This window comes from Akebia trifoliata, unplaced genomic scaffold (genome assembly GCF_017979445.1).
Source record: "Akebia trifoliata isolate Shusen 1 unplaced genomic scaffold, ASM1797944v1 Contig00907, whole genome shotgun sequence".
In the NCBI taxonomy this organism is placed as follows: Eukaryota; Viridiplantae; Streptophyta; class Magnoliopsida; order Ranunculales; family Lardizabalaceae; genus Akebia; species Akebia trifoliata.
In genome coordinates this window covers 4,336-24,773 of record NW_028237323.1, presented here as the reverse complement: position 1 = coordinate 24,773, position 20,438 = coordinate 4,336, and the positions used below count along the sequence as shown (strand labels likewise).

The window sequence follows — 20,438 nt, the reverse complement described above, 5'->3', positions numbered from 1 at the left end:
CTCAAGTGATCCGAAATCCAAATTCAACAGGTTTGGACCTTTGAAATGGATCCAAATCAAAAAATATGTTGAATATGGTTCCATGTCCCTTGATCCAAGATGCATCCGAGTCCATCCTTATATCTGCCTCGATCCAAATAATATATTGCTATGAAAATTATATTTTTAGATTTTTCAAAATATCATTTTCTACTACTTGAATATAACATCAACTCTTTTAAAATAAAAAGAATTGTAATGGTAAAACAGGATAGTATAAGAATTAGCACAGAAAAATGTTGAATGGCCTGGAATTATCCAAACCATCGAATTAGGATCTGGATTACGCAAAAACAAACTCATTTTTAGCCCTAATAAAAACAAAAATAAAAGAAAATTTCCTAATCACTTAAAACTACGAAAAAAAAAAAGATTTTACATAATAAATCATGGATAAATAAAAAAGATTTTTTCCATAATTAATCTATTTATTAGCGAATAAAGAAAAAATAGTCCTGACAAAATCAATGCCTCAAGAACCGATTTTAAACATGGTTCTACCATACAACAAAGGAACTCACTTTCTTCACTAGAAACAAGTAAAAGATTTCAAAATCAGAAAGTCATTAAAAAAGAAAGAAATAATTAATTATATATTACAATCAGAATCAGCATACACCTTCAATAATCTTCGAAGTTCTTTCGCGCATCCTACCAGCATTTACCATCATTTGGAACATTCTACCTAAGCGAGATGGCATTAGAAATCTTCTCTTGTTCTTGGTTTTCTTTCTGAAGAGTAATGGAGTTCCTTCTTTGCTTCGTCGTATTAGGGTCCCTAACCCGTCAGAAGAAGAGTTGTCTGTATTGAGAAAAGCCTCTGAACGTTTGTCTTCCAATGAGAATGGCTTTTCTGGGCCAAATACGGTGCTCTTCCTTACAAAAAGTGCAATGAAAAATCCCTCCATGTCCTCGACCGGATCAGTCCGTAGCAGATTTTCAGCTATAAGTCGAGAAACAAACAGCTATTATAATAAGACTACGCACCTTGAATTTTTGGACGATCAAATTCTCGAGGGATTTGAAAAGTGTTTTTTGTTGGGATTTCTAATGATTTTTCCATACAAACTAAACATGAGAAACATTTTGGAACTTTGAACCCTAAAATCATTGTCAATTTTGGCCCCAATCTCGGGTTACTTGGGTGGAGGTATGCAAGACTTGGGTTCATCAGTGTCAGGGATTTGGGTACATCACAGAGTGCCTGGGGTTTGGCGTCCATACAACATTTTGGAGTATTTTGGTACTAGAAAATACGTTGGAAGCACCAGGACGCCATATGACTTTATCAATAAGAATCTTTGATGACTGCCCGTGGGCATAGGCAATTTTGCCGAACCACGTAAACCCTGTTTTCTTGTGTGTTTGTTTTTGTTCAATCTTTTTTACTCTTGTATTGCTTCCGCACAACACACATTAAAGATCCATGGGAAAAAAAAAAAAACAGAGATCTAAGAGAGAATACTCACAGCCTTCAAAGACAGGAAGGCCACGACGATGCCACCGAGGGAAGGGAGTAGCCAGTTGAAAATTAAGGGAAGCAGCAAGCGAGAGGACCGAATTCACAACATCTTCATTTTCGATTTGGTAGATGGAACAGGTGTCGTAAACCACTCTCTCAACAGATGGAACTGTAAAATATCAAAATGTAATCCAGAATTAACCCATCCAAAAAGTTCAAATAGAATTCAATAAAAGGTTACAGAACTTCAACCAAAATCCAAATAATATCATCTCTGAAATTGGGAACAATGGCATTAACAAGAAGATCTAGAAAGAGCAACTAAAGAGCATCATTATAACAAACAAAATTTACAATTACTTACTAAAATATATTTGCCAAATGTAACAAAGAATATGATTAGGTTAACCATCAGTGGGGCATATTTTTTTTCAACTTTGCAGACGAGCTAATTTTTTTAGGACAAGCATTATTCCAAATATTGGGGGGACCACAACATGAATCCTACCTTCTTTTTTTTTCTTGATAGGCAAAATAAAATTGTTAAGAAAACAAAAAGATACGACAGAAACTAGGTGGTTGAGGTGGCAAACCCAAAGAGAAATAAAGATACAACAGCCCCCCAAAGAAAGGTTACTCCACCACCAGATTTTAAACCCTAACTCATCTTACAAGAAAATCTTCCAAGAGAATCCCCCTAAACACCTTAAAGGCTTTACCCCAAGAGAACAAAAAAGCTACAACTGAGATTACAATGTCATGAAAAGGATGCTCTTTCCCAACAAAAATCCTTCTACTGTGTTCCTTCCAAATGGCCCAGCAAATAGCAAATGAGTGATGCTCCACAAAATCCACTTTGCCTAGCTAAAGGAATACCAGGATTTTCTTGTAATGGGGGCAAACTATGGTTAGATGTATAGTTGAACTTGAAGATGAATGGTTTTAGGGAGAAATTCAAAGGTTTTTGGTTAGAAGTTGAAGAAAAGGATATTTAGCTCATTTCCAATTAGTATATGAGAAGGCCCGGTCAAGAAGCAATGTCATCAACAACAAATTGAAGGGGGCGGGGGTGCAAAAATTGGAGGGAGGTGAGGTTGTGGAGGCACATGGGGAGAGGTGAGGGGGTGGGGATAAATGGGGCATGTAATTAGTTGAAAATATAGGGGCGTCTCAAAGTTCTGTGGGGGCAATGGTCCCCCACCAGCTCCTTACTAGCTCCGCCCTTGGCCCCAACAATTCCTAATTGTTCATTCAACTCTATCTAGATTTATATCTTCTCTTTCCACAAAGTCCCCCTCCCCCCTCATTTTCTTTTAGAAGAATTGTAAAAAAGAGATTTGTCAAGTCTCATAATGAGAGCTTGGCAGATATTTATATTAATTAATGTGTATTAACATAAATGCCCTTACATAGAAATAAATAGAAAACTAATAATAAACTACATTATTCCAATACTTCCCCTCAAGTTAGGCAAATATATCAACCAAACCCAACTTGACAAAATGAGAGTTAGTCACAGATGGACCAACAGACTTCGTAAGCATGTTAGCAAGCTAATCTGAAAAAAGACACAAATACTCTCTGAAGAACACCAGATCGGACTCTCTCCTTGAGAAAGTGGACATCAACCTTTATATGCTTAGTTCTCTCATCAAGAACGGAGTCAAAAGAAAGCACGATAATAGACTTGTTGGTACAGATCAATGTGGAGAAACTAGAGATAGGAAATCTCAGCTTAGTCAACAAAGACCAACGTCAAATAAGCTCACATGTGAGAAGGGCCATAGTTCGATACTCAACTTCAGCAGAAGAACGAGAAACCACACTTTGTTTCTTACTTTTCTACGAGATCAAGTTACCACCATGGAAAGTACAGAAACCAGAGGTAGATCTCCTATCCGTAAGAGAACCAACACAATCAACATCAATAAAACAAGACAAATGAGGTTGAGCAGTGGACGAGTAGAAAATCTCAAGACAAGGATGCGATTTCAAAAAGCGAAGAATGCGATAAACGACATCAAGATGAGAAGTGCACAGAGCATGCATGAACTGACTGACTACACTAACTGCAATGGTCAAATCCAGTCTAGTGTTAGTCAGATAAATTAGACAACTTACGAGTCTCTGATAAGAAAAAGGATCAGATGATAGATCACCAGATTCTGCATGAAAACAATGATTATAATCCATAAAGAGAAAGCAGGACGACAACCAAGCATGCCAGTGTCCTGAAGATCTAATGTGTGTTTGAGCTGATATAATGAAATACCACAACGAGAACAAACCACTTCTATCCCCAAGAAGTACTTGAGAGGACCCAAGTCCTTAACCTCAAAGACACGACCCAATAGCACCTTTACCCTGTCAATCGACTGGGTATCAGCTCCAATCAAGATAATATCATCCACATAAATCAGAACAATGACGCAAAGGCCTCAACATATAAAACAAGTATGATCTATGTGGCATCTAGAAAACTCCATTAGATAAAATGACCTCAAAAAAATATTGAAACCAAACTCGCGGAGACTACTTCAAACCATTTAGAGATTTGCGAAGGCAACATACCTTCCCAGAATACTCCCCCTAAAGACGAAATCCAGGAAGAAGATCCATATAAATAATCTCAGTTAGATCACCATTCAGAAATGCATTTTTCACATCGAGTTGGTGAAAAGCCCATGAGCGACATGCATCTAGAGAGATAAGGAGACAAACGGTGGTAAGTTTAGCTATAGGGGCAAATGTAGCGCCAAAATCTTTTCCAAGAGTCTACGTAAATCCCTTGGCAATAAGGCGTGCCTTGTATCGATCAACAGTGTCATCCGCAAGGTACTTATCAGTGAAAATTCATTTGCAACCAACAATCTACTCCCCAAAGGGAAGAGGAACAAACTCCCAAAAGAGGCCGAAACAGCAGTATGCGGAGATTCAAAAAAGTACAACTGATACCTCTAATATCCCTTGCCAAAAATCCTCCTTGAAGTCAGGTCTTGACAAGTACAGTGAGTAGGAAAAAAAAATCACTGAACAATTTAGAGATTTGATAATACTACTCACAGACAAAAGATTAAGAGATAGGTAAGAAACATGGAGCACAGAGTCAAGAGAAATATTGGATGATAAGGGGATTGTACCCTTGCTGTATATAGGTGTAAGGGACCTATCAGCAAGGCGACCCTCCCTATAAGTACTAAGAAAAATAGATGAAGTGTATTGGTTAGACTCACCGGTCATGTAATTAGAGGCACTATAATCAATAACCCATGTCAGGAGAGCTGGACCAGACTAGGTTACATGAAAAGCAAAAGATATACCTAGAGACGTGGTATTTAATACCACAGTCGAAGATGAGTGAGTATAAGCACGGATCTAATCATGAGCAATAGTGGAAATCGTGGCCTGGAGCAATTCTAAATCAATAGTGCCAGGAGAAATAGTGGTGGGAACAAATGAGGAATCCATAGTAACAACACGGTGAGCAGAATGCCCCAATGAAGGAGTGGCATTAGAACTCAACAAATGAGTATTACGTGGAAAGCATCAGGCCTTCTCATGGTCTGTCTTCCCACAATGACTCCAAATAAGACTACTCCTTCAACTACGACTACGCCGGCCACAACAAGTATTAACAGTACCCAAAAATCATTTAGATTTGCCTCTACTTCTCAAATAGAGTTTGACGAACCAAGACCAAGACTAGTGCGATGTCATAACTCTCAACAGCAATAATCAAATGTAAGAAGACTACAATTTTAGGGGAAAACGTGTAGGGTCAAATCGACATACACTTAGGGTGCGAAAACAAAAGATTATTAGAAACTAGAGATAAGGAAGAATTCGAGGCAAGAAACTTAAACTCACACCAGCCTCAAAACAAAACACGAAAAATAGTGGAAGACTTTCTCGAAGTCGAAGAGCAAATCATATAACCAAAGATTTGTCTTGAAGGGAGGTTTGTTGCCAACCTAAATCCAATGTGCGATTATCACATAGGCAGAAAACAATGGGTATGTGCACAGCAACCACACACAAGAATCCACAGTGGCAGTCACAAAGCAGGCATATGCACAAGAGCACCCAGCAACCCTATCTCAAGACAGAAACACAGTCGTAGGGCAGAAAAACCTAGAACAGGGCAGAAATAGATCCATACAGGCTTGCACACATCATAAAGCTGTCACACAAACCCAAAACAGTAACAGCACAGTCCTAGAGCTGTCACATAGACCCAAAACTACAGCAGCACAGTCCAGCCAGCAGCCCTATTGCACACCCTAGGCTGTCGTGTTGATCCAAAACAGCAACAGCACAGTCCAGGCAGCCCAGCCAGTAACCCAACAGCCCTATTACACACCCTACGGCTGTCGGACAAAAATCTGGTTGCAACCCAGCAAACCAGTCTTTTGTTATCAAACAATCATCCTTATCACATCATGCGATCAGGGTATTTCAAACCAAAAAGAACCCCCAAAGGGGAGATCCTCTAACGAAACTACTGTTAGGTTAGTTTGATCTCAATGTCTAAAAGATAGATGGGAGGAGAAAAGAGAAGTGATAAAACTTCAAAATCCCAAAACCAAAGTGGAGGAACCCAAGGAGGAGTCGATGGGTCCTCTAAGGCTCTAATACCAAGAAGAATTGTAAAAAACAGAATTGTCAAGTCTCATAATTAGAGCTTGGCAGATATTTATATCAACTAATATGTATTAACATAAATGCCCTTACATAGAAATAAATAGAAAACTAATAATAAACTATATTATTCCAATACTTTCCCCCTCCAAAAATAAAATAAAAAAGTCTACATGAGAAATCACTTTGTCACCCTTGACCATCAAATTTCTGACCTAAAATAGAAACTCGTCAGCACAACGCTATTAGAATAAAACCTTCAGCCTTTTTTTTTATATATAACTGAAACCTTCAGTCTTTTTGACTTAATTTCATTTGTCTTCGCATGTATTTCTACCCTGGTTGTATTAGATCTAATGAACACAATATAAGAAAGATTAAGCAAAAGGGACCCATTGAATCAAATATCCCAATAGAGTAGACTAACTTACAAGATAATGCATGTGCAAGAGCCTTGCTTTGGAAAGCAGCTAGCCTTTTCACCCTTTGAATGTCAGCAACATCAGCAGCTAGAGCTAATTACAGTTTAGACAAAATCACTTCCTGTTTACAAGAATTCTCAAAAGAAGATGAAGACAATGATAATGTAAGATGAAATATTGAAACAGGAATGGAGCTTGCATTCACCAGTTTTATACGATGGAAGCAGATGATCTAATCTCTCAGCAGCAGTCCCAGACCCAGAGCAGGAAGGATCTAAGAGAATGGCACGAACCTGTACAAGAAAATTATTATTGAAAAACAGAGACTGTATACAGAAAAACATGTGATAGAGCCTATACAAAATTCAGCTTTTGCTAATGTGATTCCACATCCCAGTCATGGGAGCAAGTTAGGACATACCTTTGAGTACAAGGGATTTTCTTTGCTTATGTTTAAGAAATCCCCATGCAAAACTTCCACATCTTTATGTCAGGTTAAGCTTTGAAAATCATAGAATAATGAAAGCATGAAAGAAGAAAAAGAATTCAACATATTGTGTGTGTGTGTGTGTGTGTGTGTGTGTGTGTGTGAGGGAGGGGGGGGGGGGGGGACTCGTTTCATGAGGTCATCATTAACATTTTAGGCCTTTTTCTTTTGGTGCAAATCTTATTATGACTTTCAAAGTTCTCTTTTTAGAGAATTTTATTTTCAGATGGTAGCAAGCGTGTAAGGAAAGCTTGTAAGTTGTAAGGTTTTCGGTTCTTTTTTTTTTTCTCCTTTTTTGTTGTTTTACTTTCTTTTGAGCTCTGCCCTCAACCTCCTATGTTCCTTTTTCATTTGGTTTAATTCTAACTTTCATCTTGAAAACTTAAAAAAATAGTTTTCTATATTTTCACATGAATAAAAACTATTTCCTTTTATTTATAACCAATATTTCAGAGTCTTTCAGTATATTCCAAATTTTTCAGTTTCATTCAAAAAAAAAAAAAAAAAGGAATGGACCAATGAAATGGATGCGTTTTAAACATTGTAGAGGAGGAAGTCTACTACATGGTCACTCCAAATATTAAATCCCTTACATCAGAGACCAAATTGTCCAAGGCATGTATAGGACCATTTCGTGAGGACTTCGTTTTGTGTTGATAATTTCATTAAGTCAAAATGGAGGTCGAGATGACCAATTGGAAGATAGAAGAAACACAAATCTATCAAAGATACAAAACAACCCAAAAAACAATGAAAAACAAATTACACAACCAAACAAAAGCAGATGGCACCTCCAACATCAGAAAACAATGAAAAGGATACTAGAAGCCCCAGAACGTTTGATAGTTTCTTCTAAACGCTTAACCCTTTCTTTATGAAGTTCGCATGCTACAATTCTTCCCTTTCCTCTCATGAGCGCAGCAAGGTGAACAGTTTTGTTCCCCGGAGCTGAACAAGCATCAAGAACCTTCAGAAACATTGAACATGAAATAAGCAATTGAAAAGAAAAAATAACACATTTAACAACTATTAAAGCTAGTAGAGAAACGATTCACGTAAATGTGTAGTAGTTATTATAGATCAAACGCAGGTGCAATTCACGTAAAACCATGATTTGTATAGCTGAGAATTAATTTACCTCCCATCCTGGCTCAGGGCCAAGGGCAACCGCCACCATAGAGCTTGCCTTACCCTGATAGCATCCAAAACAAAATAATATGTATTGCCACACTAACTTTTACTAATAGCACCACAATTCATATGATATTAAGGAAGAGTTAGCGAACATGTTGGGGTGCTCTTAGTAAAGTTGGTGAGGCAATAGAATCTCTATATTTTTATTAGATAAGATAATAGACCCCAACAAGGTGTTACTGACTGTTCGTGGGGGAAAAAGATGTCCCAACAAAAACTTACATAAAAAAAATTAATAATAATAATAACTTACTTGCAAAAAGACACTTCCATTCATGACCAGGGGATGATCATGCAAATCAGTCCCTGATGGGAGCACCAACAAATCTTGAACCATGTCGTCCTTTTTGACCTATTCAATGAACAGATATGTTACAAAGAAGTAATGAGACTTTTACAATTTTTTGTCGTATTGGACACATCAGCGTAGAGCCACACCCTAACCTTCATTTTCCGGTATTTAATTAAAAAAAATGCCTTTGAAAGAGAGTTTGTGTAATGTATGCTCCATATAATAATTTTTTAGGGTGGTCAAATAAAACCGTGGATCAATGTTAGGAATCCATATTTATCAAGTGATGCTCTGCCAAAATGTTTTATTTTACTTTTCATATTTCTATCGTTATTATTTTATTTGAAAAAACAACAAAAAAAAAAAACCAAGAACGAAATACAATACTATTCTAGATGGAAATGAAAATAAGAATGTCTAATATGTATAATTAGTTATACCATGTAAGATCTTAGAGTCAAGCAGAAGCATTACACTTCATACAAGTTTCAAAAAGTACCGAGTTTTGTTTCCCCAGTTCATAAACAGCTGACTCGACATCCAATTTCAAGGTATTTACTCGAACATATCGAGGCTTTGAAATATCTGCAAACAGAAGTTACGTTAAATTTAAAGTACCATTAGAAATGGAGAATTTTAAACAAAAGACCAGTTATCTAGAAAGCAAGTCCAATAAAACCAGAACAGAATACAAGTGTAAGATAGATGAGCGAAATTTTTCTACATTGTGAAAGCATGCTATCTTATGGTCCCTATCTTGGATTTAAAAGCCAAAAGATTTGAACATAAAAAAACATTAGATTTGCAGGTCAAGGTAATCACATGACCCATACCATAATCAACACACGTACGAAGATGAAATTGAAACAGTCTGGTTGTACAAGTAAAATAATTTCCATGGAAGAGAAGTTTAAAATAATAGAGTAGCAAATTCTTGGCATGATGGCTTGGAAATGACCCGAAATTCAAAATTTTCTTTAATTCAAACATCTTGGCAAAACTACCAAGAATAATGGGTTCACCCAATATGACAATGTCAAACACTAAGAGCCTGTTTGGATACACATAAAAAAGGTAACTTTTTTGCTTTTGAAAGTTAAAAAGTTAGAAAGTCTTTTTGGATTCATTTTAGAAAATTACTATTAAAAGGTAATTTTTTTAAGGGTATGTTTGATTGCACATGGAAAATAAGGTGGAAAATGACATTTTTCAAATGTTTGATTGCACATGGAAATGGAAATTCATTTTCCACCCCAATCAAAAAGTCCATCAAAACATGGATTTCATTTTCCCACCCATATAGGTGGGAAAGTAAAATCCACCCATATTTTCCATCTCAATTCTTCCCCACTCATATCTTCTTCTTCCCTACCACCACCACCATCACATTGACCTCGTCGTCGTCACTGTCGTCGTCACCATCGCCGTCTCCGTCATCACCATATCTAGCCACCTCCTCTCTCTCTCTCTCTCTCTCTCTTCTTCTTCTTCTTCTCCTTCTCCATCCCTCACCTCCGCCGCCATCACCACGACGTTCTCCCCTAATCTTCCTCATTTACCTCCGCTGCCGCCACCGCCACCACGTTCTCCTTTCTTCCTCACTTACCTCCGTCACCATTGTTACCGCCACCACCGTCGCCACCGCCACATCCTCCCCCCTCCCTCTTCCTCCTCATCTTCTTCTTCCTCTCCCCCTCCTCTCATCTTCTTCCTCCTTCTCCTCCTCACTTTCCTCTTCTTCTTTTTTCTCTTATTTTTTCCATGATTTTATCCAAATAAAATCAAACAATGGAATTTGATTTTCCAACCCTACCTATTTTCCACCATTATTTTTCCATGGATTTCAAATTCCATGGAAAGTCACTTTCCATGCAATCAAACATACCATAAAAGGAAACTACTTTTTTCTTTCTAAAAATTAATTTCTCCTAAAACTACTTTCTATCCACACATCCCCCAAGGTAGTAAGGTCTTTTGCATTTGGAAACTACTCTACCAAAGTGCCATTACACTTCCAATTATGAAACATAAAGGAAATTTTAGAACCGTTGTCAACCAAAAATCTGGAATTTTTAACATAATTGGCATAACTTTAACCATAGACCTCCAGATTCGAGAACACCTAGGATTTTTCATAGCATGATAAAGGCTTTCCTCTTTTAAGTATTTTCCCTTAACTAATATTTGTATCCTTTATATATATATTGGAGGATGTAATACGTTTTTATAAGTAATCAATAAAAATTAATTAATTAATTTGGAGGAAGATCCCCCTTGAAGTGAATCAAAATTGTCTATAGGATCTAAGAACTTATTATCTGGTATCAGAGCAAAAGATCTTGGTGCCAAAGATAATGACTGTTAAGGAGCTAAGTGAGATAATCGACTCGTTTGAGCCTCGATTTGATCAAATATTCACGAGTTGAAAGAAGGGATGTGGGCGATTCAATCCACCCTGGAGCGTTTGGTTGCAGATCAACCACCAGTTCGGGAAGTCCCACGTATTCCTATTAATATGCAACAAAGAGTAGAACATCAACAAGGTGGCATACCAATACAAGGATGTCCTCTTTGTATTGATTTTCCAAGGTTTGACAGAGATGATCTAAAGGTTGGATTTTTCGAGCTGAACAATTTCAACAATTAAACGGCTTGCCCGATGAACAGATGCTTTCCTTGGCTTCGATTAACCTAACCAGAGACGCTATAGCATGGTATCCTTGGATGACTCATTCGATTGGATTAATGTTGTGGACCGAGTTCACTCAAGGCCTATGTTCTCACTTTAGCTCTTAGGAGTTTACGGATCTGACTGCGGCGTTATCTAAACTCAAACAAATTAATACGATTCGTGAATTTCAATACCTATTTGAAAAGCTTATGAATTGAATTACCAATTTACCAGAACTATTTTTAATTAGTTGTTTTGTCTCAGACTTATGTGACGACATACGTGCTGGAGTTCAGTTATTTAGGCCTAATTCACTAACTAAAACATTCAACTTGGCTACTTGCAAAGAAGAAACGATTAAGGTAACCCAAGATTTTTCATTGTGCAGTGCAACACCTCTTGAGCCAAAGGCACACAATGTGAAAAAAAAAACCCAAATTTGACAGTCTTGGGTTGTCAAATTTCATAAAATTCGACAGACAAAGGGGTCGAATTGGCGTCAAATTTTTCATTGTCAAATATTTTTTTAGTTTCAACGGGTTGAATGTAAAATCGCAAGTTTTTGATTCGTATCTCGAGAAAAAATAAATAATAGAATTTTGAGAAAATCTTGAAAGTGGGACTTAGGGGTAAAACTTTAGGATGTTTCTGATCATTTTTAATAGAATCTAACCTCATCATTGGATTCAAAATGATCAAAAAACATACTTTAGCATGTAAACACGCTCAAATGCGAGTCCAAACATAAAAGTTGCAAAATCCTCGATTACCAAGTCGGACTAGACTAAAATAGTGACTTTTTACTAGTATAAGAATTATTAAGATTCGATTACACCATTGGATACGTAACAAAAAATTATTAAATATGAACTATTTATTTATCATTTTTGGAGCACAGAAAGTCGAATTATCGTCAAAAATGAAAATGACGTCAATTTTAGGGGTCACCTCAGGGTAAAAATGTAAATTTTTGTTAGAGATAAATTTGTAGAAATTGATCATACCATTAGATCTGGAACAAAAAATTAAATAAAATAAAGTATTCATTTGTCAGGTAAATAAATTTTACCAGATGGTCAAGTTATCGTCGATCAAAACAATAGGTAAAATATCAATTTCGTTCCAAAGTTTATGTAAATAAATTTTATTTTATTTTTTTATAATCGTCTTCCCCAACCCATCCAAAAAAAATCAGCCAACGATTTTTTTAAAAAAATTCATTTTTCTATCAACGTTCCAACTCAGATTCATCTCGAATCGCTCGTCGTCGACGACCGACGCAAAAGGGAGAAACGTCCGCAGCCAACGGTTGCATGTTTATTTACTTTCTGTTAGTGCGAGACACTGCTTACTTTTCTGTTATGTTATTTATTTTAGGCCGGGTGGCCACAGTTGCATGGTAGGAAACTGGATATCCATTCTCAAACTTGTATTGTTAATTTCTCTTTTATTTTTAAATGAAAATAATATATATATGTAGCTACTTTGTAAGTTGTTAAAGAGTCTGTGAATGCCTAAAAGGATAGTGTATCACATCATTCGGAGTGGTGTATTATCCTGGGATGTACGGTAGGGACCACCAAGCTCATACGTGGTATGGGACACGTATGAGAGTGGAGTCACAATTGGAATTCGGGTTTATTCCTCTCTATCTTTACCAGTGAACTTGTTATGTAAAGGTGGTCGTATACGAATGGTTTGTATATTTGGGAATCACATGCATGCCTGATAGGCATAGACAAAGATGATTAGTTAGTGATCACTAACAATCTATAATAGTCGAACGTTCTGACACATCGAAAAGAGACCCATTGCTTACAATCCCGTCAAACAATTAGTCTGAGCAAGATAAATGGTCCCACAAGTGTGGTAAATAGCGACTAGTCACAAAATCATGAACTAATACTTATTATGAAATATCATGTCCCGACTGGGAGCGATCCAGTCGTGAATCCCAACTCTCTAATTCCACTACTCCACCATTGTGTATTATGTATCTGTTGTCTTATTTTGATATATTAAACGAAAAGCATGTTTAATGTTTCCATTTGATCAATTAGATTTGTATAAAAAGATAATGTTATAGTGAGTACTGTTGATCGATGCAATGTGAGTTTTAAAATGTTTAGTTGCTCATCCCTGGCTATATGTAGCAGTTAATCGTAGTTTCTTCTGTAAAATTTTGCATATTTTAAAATGATTCAGTATGTTTATTTGTTCATGTAAGGAGAGGTTATTAGTAGAAATTGTTTGCTTCCCTACTGGCTAACCATTATTACTCACCATTTCCTTCTCTATTTTTTTTAGTTTCAGATCTAGAGCTTGGCGAGGCAGGTGTAGAACACAAGTAAGGACTATCTGGTAGGTCAGATAGACGACCATAGTTCATTACCTGGTGAGTATTAGGGCTATACCCCTCTAGTGGTGTTAGCTTGTCTAAGTAATATTATAGATTTTGGTTTTGAGCATTAGGAATTTTGTTAGAGTGAGGAAATTTCTGTATAATCGTGTATATAAACTTCTTCTTCTGCACTCTTAATTTCGTACGTTATTAGATATATATATATATATATAGGCTTCCGCTGTTATTATATTTTGTATATATATGTAGGATTGTATGTCATTTACCAGGTGCAGGTTGAACGCCTTGGAATGCTAACATAAACAGAGGAGACCATGCCGAAATTTTGAAGTGCTACCTAGTGCCTCGAGTTCTAACATGGGGTGCTTTGAGATCTGACATAAGGTATTGTGTTAGCGTTTGGCGGGGCGCCACATTGAAACTGTCAAATTAATGAAGGATGGGAGAAACTCGATAGCTTTAAGCCATCAAATCTAAGAATATCTAAAATTTCGACGATCCTAGACCATCAAAATCCAGTTTCTAAAATTCATGGGCCTTGGTTCGTCAATTTTTTTCTGTCAAATTTTCCAATTTTCACGTAGTGGCACCTCCTGGGCTTCCTCCTATTAATTGACTTTCCCGGGCAAAATAAGCAAAGTGATGATCGAAAGGTTTTTGTTTCAATTACAATGAACTCTTCAAACTGGGACATCGTTGCAAGAAACCTCAACTACTCCTTTTGGAGACCGATGTACACACGTTGAAGGACGAAGTTACTTTTGAAATTTTCTGACTTGAGGACAAGTCATTTTGAAGTGGGGTGGATGTTAGGATACATTATTTTAGTATATGTATACAGCTATGTTATTTAGTAGTTTAAGAGTCTAGCTGATAATTAATATTTTATTATTTTAGGATTCTTTCTAATTTACTAATTTAAGAAGTTTTATTAAATTAGGAGTCTAATATTTGTACGTTGGAGTCAAAATTCTTCTTTTTTATATATTGGAGGATGTAATATATTTTTAGAAGCAATCAATAAAAATTAATTAATCAATTTGGGGGAAGATCCCCTTTGAAGTGAAACAAAACTGTCTATAGGATCTAGGATCCTATCAAAAATAGATTTTAGAATTGGAAGAATAGAAAGAAGGTAAACCAGCATCGTGCCTAACACATGCTTTAGAAGGGTTAATCTTCCTCCATCGATAAGAAGTTTGGATTTCCAACCATCCGTTTTCCTTATAATATTTTCTATCAAAATATGAAACAGTCTAATACTGATTCAAGCCTGAAACGATCATAAGGACGTTGGGATCATTACAAAAAACTACAACTCTCTCTAGTTAGTTGGGAAGAGACCAAAGGGACTCCCAAATATTCAAAAGGGAGAATTCCTTCATTAAAACCAAGGATGTTTCTCACGCTGTGAAATCGAGAAGTAAGAGCATCATTTGGTAAGAAAAATTGATTCTTTTCAACATTAATCATCTGGCCAGATATCCTTCAATAATTGTTTAATAACAATATCAAATTATTCAACGATTTAGTTGAAGCCTTTGTGAAAATTAAGAGATCAATTGCAAACAATAAAATGTGAAGGACTCGCCATTCAGATAGACCCACAAATCTTTCAATAAAACCCAGATCCATGGCTTTATTCAAACCCTTCCTCAAAACTTCCTATGCTAGAATAAAAAGACTTGGAGTCTAAGACCTCTTGATGCTTTAAAGTATCCAAAAGCACACCCACTAATGAACCCAGAAAAATAAGGATTTGAAATGCACCCCTTACTAAGGTTAAGGAAAATCTCTGAAAAACTGAATTTTGAAAGAACTTTCAAAATAAAAGACCATTCCATGCCATCATATGTTTTAGTCATATCAATTTTTAGAGCAACATTTTCACTCATGGATTTTCTATTAAGGTCCCGAATAACTTCATGAGCCAAGATAACATTATCATAGATATTGCGACCTTTAACAAAGGCGTTTTGCTCTTTTGAGATCAAATTCGGTAAACAGGACCCTAATCTAATAGTCAAGATTTTGGAGATAATCTTATAAAGAACATTGCATAAACTGATAGGTCTGAAGTGATTAAAGAAAGAAGGTACCTAGGTTTTTGGAATAAGGGCAATTGATGTTGAATTAATTTATTTTGGGATGATTCCTTCTTTTAAAAAATTACCAATTGGTTCCAAAAGATCTTTTTTTTTTTTTTATGATAGACCAAGTTTTTACAAAAAATAGGCCAGAAAAACCATTCGGACCAACTACACCTCTTCCATTCAAAATTTTCACCACATTCAAGATTTCTTCCTCATCAGGATTTTTACCAAATTCACATTGGATTCAGAAGAAACAGTGGGAAGATCTAGATCCCAAATCTAGATCCAGATTGGGATTAGATGATGTTAAGAGATATTCGAACTCCTTAGCAGCACAATTACCAATATCTTCCTAATTTTCGAAAAGGTCTCCTGGGCCGATTTAATCTTGCCAATATAGTTCCTCAAACCTCTAATTTTTGTTGTCATGCGGAAGAAACAAGTGTTTTGGTCTCCTTCTTTAAGCCAGTTAATCTTGGATTTTTGCCCCCATATGGACTCCTTTGTTGTGCTTAAAATAAGCTACTTTAACTTGCTTACATTCTTACATTCTTCATAAAGAATATATGTATATATATATATCGGGGAGCCAACATAGTCAACGTATTTTTTTCCATATGAGCTAGAAGTTTCTAAATGGACTGGTTTTTTGTGAGGATGATCTCTATGGTGATGAGATCATCCTTGCCAAAAATCAGCAAATTTCGAAACTTCTAATCCTAGTCGATCTGCTAGTCGAAGAATAGTGAACCATTAACTTGTAAACCACTATTGACGGGGTTGGAAGTTTCGGAATGGGATGACTTTTCATGAAGATGATCTACTCACTGTAGAGATCATCCTCACAAAATATCAGCCCAATATATATATATATATATATATATATATAGGGTCGGGTTCCGTATACCCCTATTACGACTCACATTGCGACACACTGTTTTGTCTTATATGGGCAAAAATGTTTGGAATGGGCTGATTTTTTGTTAGGATGATCCTTGCCAAAAATCAGCTCATTATGAAACTTCTAGCCCCATGTTTACAAGTTGAAAAATTTTAGACCGTCCAATTTTTGTAAATCAATTTTGATGGGGTTAGAAGTTTTGGAATGGGATGATTTTTTTCCAGGATGATCCCCTCATCATAGAGATCATCCTCACAAAAAATCAGCCCATTCCAAACATTTTTGCCCATATAGGACAAACGGTGAGTCGCAATATGAGTCGTAATAGGGGTCGTAATAACGCTATCCTATATCTATATATATATGGGTCCCGTTCGGCACCCTAAGTTTTACCACACACTTTAACAAACGCGTTTTGTCCTACATGGGTTAGAAGTTTCGGAATGGGCTGATTTTTGGTGAGGATGATCTCTATGGTGAGGAGATCATCCTCACCAAAAATCAGCTCATTCCAAAACTTCTAACCCCATCAAAAATGATTTACAAAAAATGGACGGTCCACGATTTTTCAACGTGTAAACATGGCCCTAAACATTTCGGAATGGGCTGATTTTTGGAGAGGATGATCTTCTAATCATAGAGATCATCCTCACCAAAAATCAGCCCATTCCAAAACTTCTAACCCATGTAGGACAAAAAACGTTTGTTAAAGTGTGTGGTAAAACTTAGGGTGCTGAACATTTCCCTATATATATATATATGATATGTTAACCTATGATAGTATGAAAATCACTACAATATCATAGTGATTACTTTCATGTTAGAGCGGTCAGTTCACAATATTGCAATGATCAATTTTGTAGATGGATAGATCTTCTTGATTTACCACAAAATCAAATAAGGGTATTTTAGAATTACCCGCTATAAAATTAGTGATATCATGTTTGCCCCTTGCAAAAAATCAAAATTTAATTGTTAAATCATCAAGAAAATGCAACATTTGACTTACGGTATAATCAATTTAACAAAGGGTATTTGTAAAATACACATCAAATAATTATAGCAAATGAACACCTAAATTACTAATATGTTGAAATTGTCATTCTTGGCACTTTGTCCTAATCATTGACCCAAGCAATTTTTTAAGTTTATTTCTAGTTGTCAATTTTGAAAAAATTTCCCTCAAGTGCCTCCATCCAACATTTTAAAAGTTAGTCCTAACCGGCAAATTGGGTCCGAAGGACTTGATAAGTTTTATGGGTCAGATCAAATGAAAAAAACCCATTTCTAAAAGAATCAAATGATTTGCTTGTTCAACCGTCGATCCGACTGACCCAAACAGGTTTGTGAAGGAGCTTTGGACATTAAATGTTAGGGGAAAATCTATTTAGGCATAACTTAATTCGATTTAAACAATACAAAGTGAAGAAGATTAACTAAACAGAAACAAAAGAAATTGACCAGTAAGGTAGATTCTGAACCAACTGTGTAGATCCAAATCACAACAAATCCAGATACCTTGGTAAGCTAATTGAGATCTATAAAATCAGAACGAAAGCAGGAACACTATAGACAAATAATAGTAGGGTAGCCAGAGGCATGTGAGGTACACGTTGTCCTAAAGGAATCACTCTGCTCCCAACGTGCAATCAAGTTAGTGCGATTTTCCTTTCAGGATTCAATGAGTTAGATCTTCTTCGAGTAGTATGGCAAAAGAGATCTCCATATCTCTCACATGTACTCCATATGTGTTAGTAGAAGCATGCTATAAGATTTTGTCAACACTTACACGTTTGTCTAAAAAGATAAAAGGACTATCCCACGGCCCAGGGCTCAAAGAGCTCAATTGGGCCCACGCCCCACACACATATTACCAAACATTCAATGAAAAATCCAGCATGTGTGGAGGGAGGGTAACGCTGTTACTGATTCATTAGTGAACTTTGGGGTTGCGAGCTCATGTCCTAGGAGCCTCATCTTGAAAGGTGCAAATTCTCCCAAATTTTGGTTTTTTTTTAATTTTATTATCAAAAGGTACAAACGCCTCCCTTTAATATTTTTGGTGTTAATCAGGACTGCATTGCAATATATAAAGCAACCTATGGGTCCAAGCCCAATACATGAATGCTCATTTACATTATAACTATAATGGGTAACCATCCAGGCTATCGACCCAAGTTAATTCAATGGAGATGAAAGAAGATAGACAAGAAATCAAACAGGAAACAAATATGCTTATTAGATGCCAACTACTTAATTATATTATTCAGTTTGTAAACAGAAACAACAGAATCATTTATTATGTATATCTATAAAACAAGTCAAATTGCATTATTAATATATGAGTAGAAGCTAGAAATAGTAATAGTTCTAGTACTTGGTGGGCATCCAAAACTGAGCTTGTAAATAATCAACCATATTCTTGTCAATTTGGAAGGCCTTGCCAAGAACGTCATCTGAGATGAGTGGTTTTGAACCAAAAACTGCATTTGCAATGGTGATGACCCCTGGGTTTTGGCTGCTCAAAGCCGCAATGACAACCGCATTCATGTGCCCAACATTGAATTGGAAGTGAATGAGCCCAATAGGGAATACAAACACGTCGCCCTTGTTGAGGACCTTGGTGATGAGGCGGTTATTATCCGCATTGGAAGTGACGAATCCGACGTAGAGACTACCTTCCAAGACTGTTAGGATCTCAGTGCCTCGGGGATGTGTGTGGGGTGGGTTGAGACCATAGGGTGCAAAGTCTATGCGAGCCATGGAGATCCCAAGAGTGTTGAGTCCAGCTATCTGGTCAACATTAGCTGGAGTTACAACGAATCCGAGTTGGTTCGATGTGTTTCCCTGTATATTGAGCCCAGGAAGGAAGAAATCATCAGCTGTTACATGCTTGGGATCCTTGCAGAATTTCCCATTCACAAACACTGCAATTTAAAATTAACTAAGCATCAGTCAATATGATCAGCTAAAAGTAATAAAAATAAAATAAAATAAGAAGACTATGATTTGGTGTAATATATATAAAACCAAAAATGTGCCAAACATTTTTCAATGGGCTGATTTTTTGTGAGGAAGATCTATATGGTGAGGAGATCCCTCACAAGAAATCCGCCCAATCTTAAACTACTAACCCCATCAAAAAGGGTTTAGAATTGTGAACCGTCGTTTTTTTTATCGTCAATTTATAAATCACTTTTGATTGGGTTAGAAATTTCATAATTGGCTGATATTTTGTGAGGGTGATCTCCTCACGATAGAGATCATTCTCACTAAAAAACAGTCCAATCCAAAACTTGTAAGTCATAAAGGACAAATTTTATCTCCTTAGTGGTGTCTGCTGACCGGGACCCATATACATATATAATGATTATTTAAAAAAACTATGACAAAGAAGAAAAGGAGTACCATCCTTAGGCTCATCGATGGCAACACAAAAGTCTTGTAAGGGACTAGGATCAGAGGCAAAGGAAGGGGATGCAAGTGAGGCAAAGAGAACAAAAACTACAAACAACTGAAAACCCATTATCTTCTATCTTAATTCTTTCTCACTCAATGTTCTTAGGGGTGATAATTCTAATACTATAACCATGCCTATTTATAGAGAGATTGAGAGAATTTATTGAAATGGTCTGATATATTTGTTGCCATTTTTTCCAAGGTAGATGGTAGAAAGACTTTTCAAAGTCTTCAAAAACACTAAACTAATATAAAGATTCTCTGTTTGAAGGATTAAATCAATTCTTTAGTGCTAAGTATAGACCTAATCCAGTTTAGGTTTTTTTTACTGGTTTTAACATTAAAAAGGTTTTGTGATAGAGCGACACAAGACATTGAAAACATCAAAGTCACTAAAACACAAAATCAAACGATCGAT

The 20,438-nt window shown here is 36.3% G+C and overlaps 2 protein-coding genes across 2 annotated transcripts; both read right to left on the bottom strand.

Annotated features, from left to right (window-relative positions):
• Window positions 1-459: 459 nt before the first annotated feature.
• On the bottom strand, window positions 460-10,089 carry LOC147380879 (25S rRNA (cytosine-C(5))-methyltransferase NSUN5-like). Its single transcript, XM_086431126.1, has 10 exons — window positions 10,047-10,089; window positions 9,034-9,119; window positions 8,496-8,594; window positions 8,187-8,240; window positions 7,871-8,015; window positions 6,983-7,044; window positions 6,767-6,854; window positions 6,571-6,654; window positions 1,509-1,670; window positions 460-982 (listed from the first exon to the last, which is right to left on the bottom strand). Exons 1-10 carry the CDS (start codon window positions 10,087-10,089, stop codon window positions 648-650), a joined length of 1,158 nt encoding a protein of 385 aa, XP_086287252.1. The 3' UTR covers window positions 460-647.
• An 8,831-nt stretch (window positions 10,090-18,920) lies between these two features.
• Window positions 18,921-20,127, bottom strand: LOC147380878 (putative germin-like protein 2-1). Its single transcript, XM_086431127.1, has 2 exons — window positions 19,970-20,127; window positions 18,921-19,488 (listed from the first exon to the last, which is right to left on the bottom strand). Exons 1-2 carry the CDS (start codon window positions 20,085-20,087, stop codon window positions 18,932-18,934), a joined length of 675 nt encoding a protein of 224 aa, XP_086287253.1. The 5' UTR covers window positions 20,088-20,127; the 3' UTR covers window positions 18,921-18,931.
• Window positions 20,128-20,438: the final 311 nt, after the last annotated feature.

Bases quoted from the DNA above. Each gene is read 5' to 3' on its own strand.
- LOC147380879 (XM_086431126.1), bottom strand. From the start codon at position 10,089: ATGAGGAAGATTAGGGGAGAACGTCGTGGTGATGGCGGCGGAG. The intron at 8,241-8,495 runs GTAAGTTATTAT...GGATGCTATCAG, and splicing joins ATGGAAGTGTCTTTTTGCAA to GGTAAGGCAAGCTCTATGGT. The intron at 1,671-6,570 runs GTAAGTTAGTCT...GATATTTTACAG, and splicing joins TCTTGCACATGCATTATCTT to TTCCATCTGTTGAGAGAGTG.
- LOC147380878 (XM_086431127.1), bottom strand. From the start codon at position 20,087: ATGGGTTTTCAGTTGTTTGTAGTTTTTGTTCTCTTTGCCTCACTTGCA. The intron at 19,489-19,969 runs GTACTCCTTTTC...TTTAAATTGCAG, and splicing joins CATCGATGAGCCTAAGGATG to TGTTTGTGAATGGGAAATTC.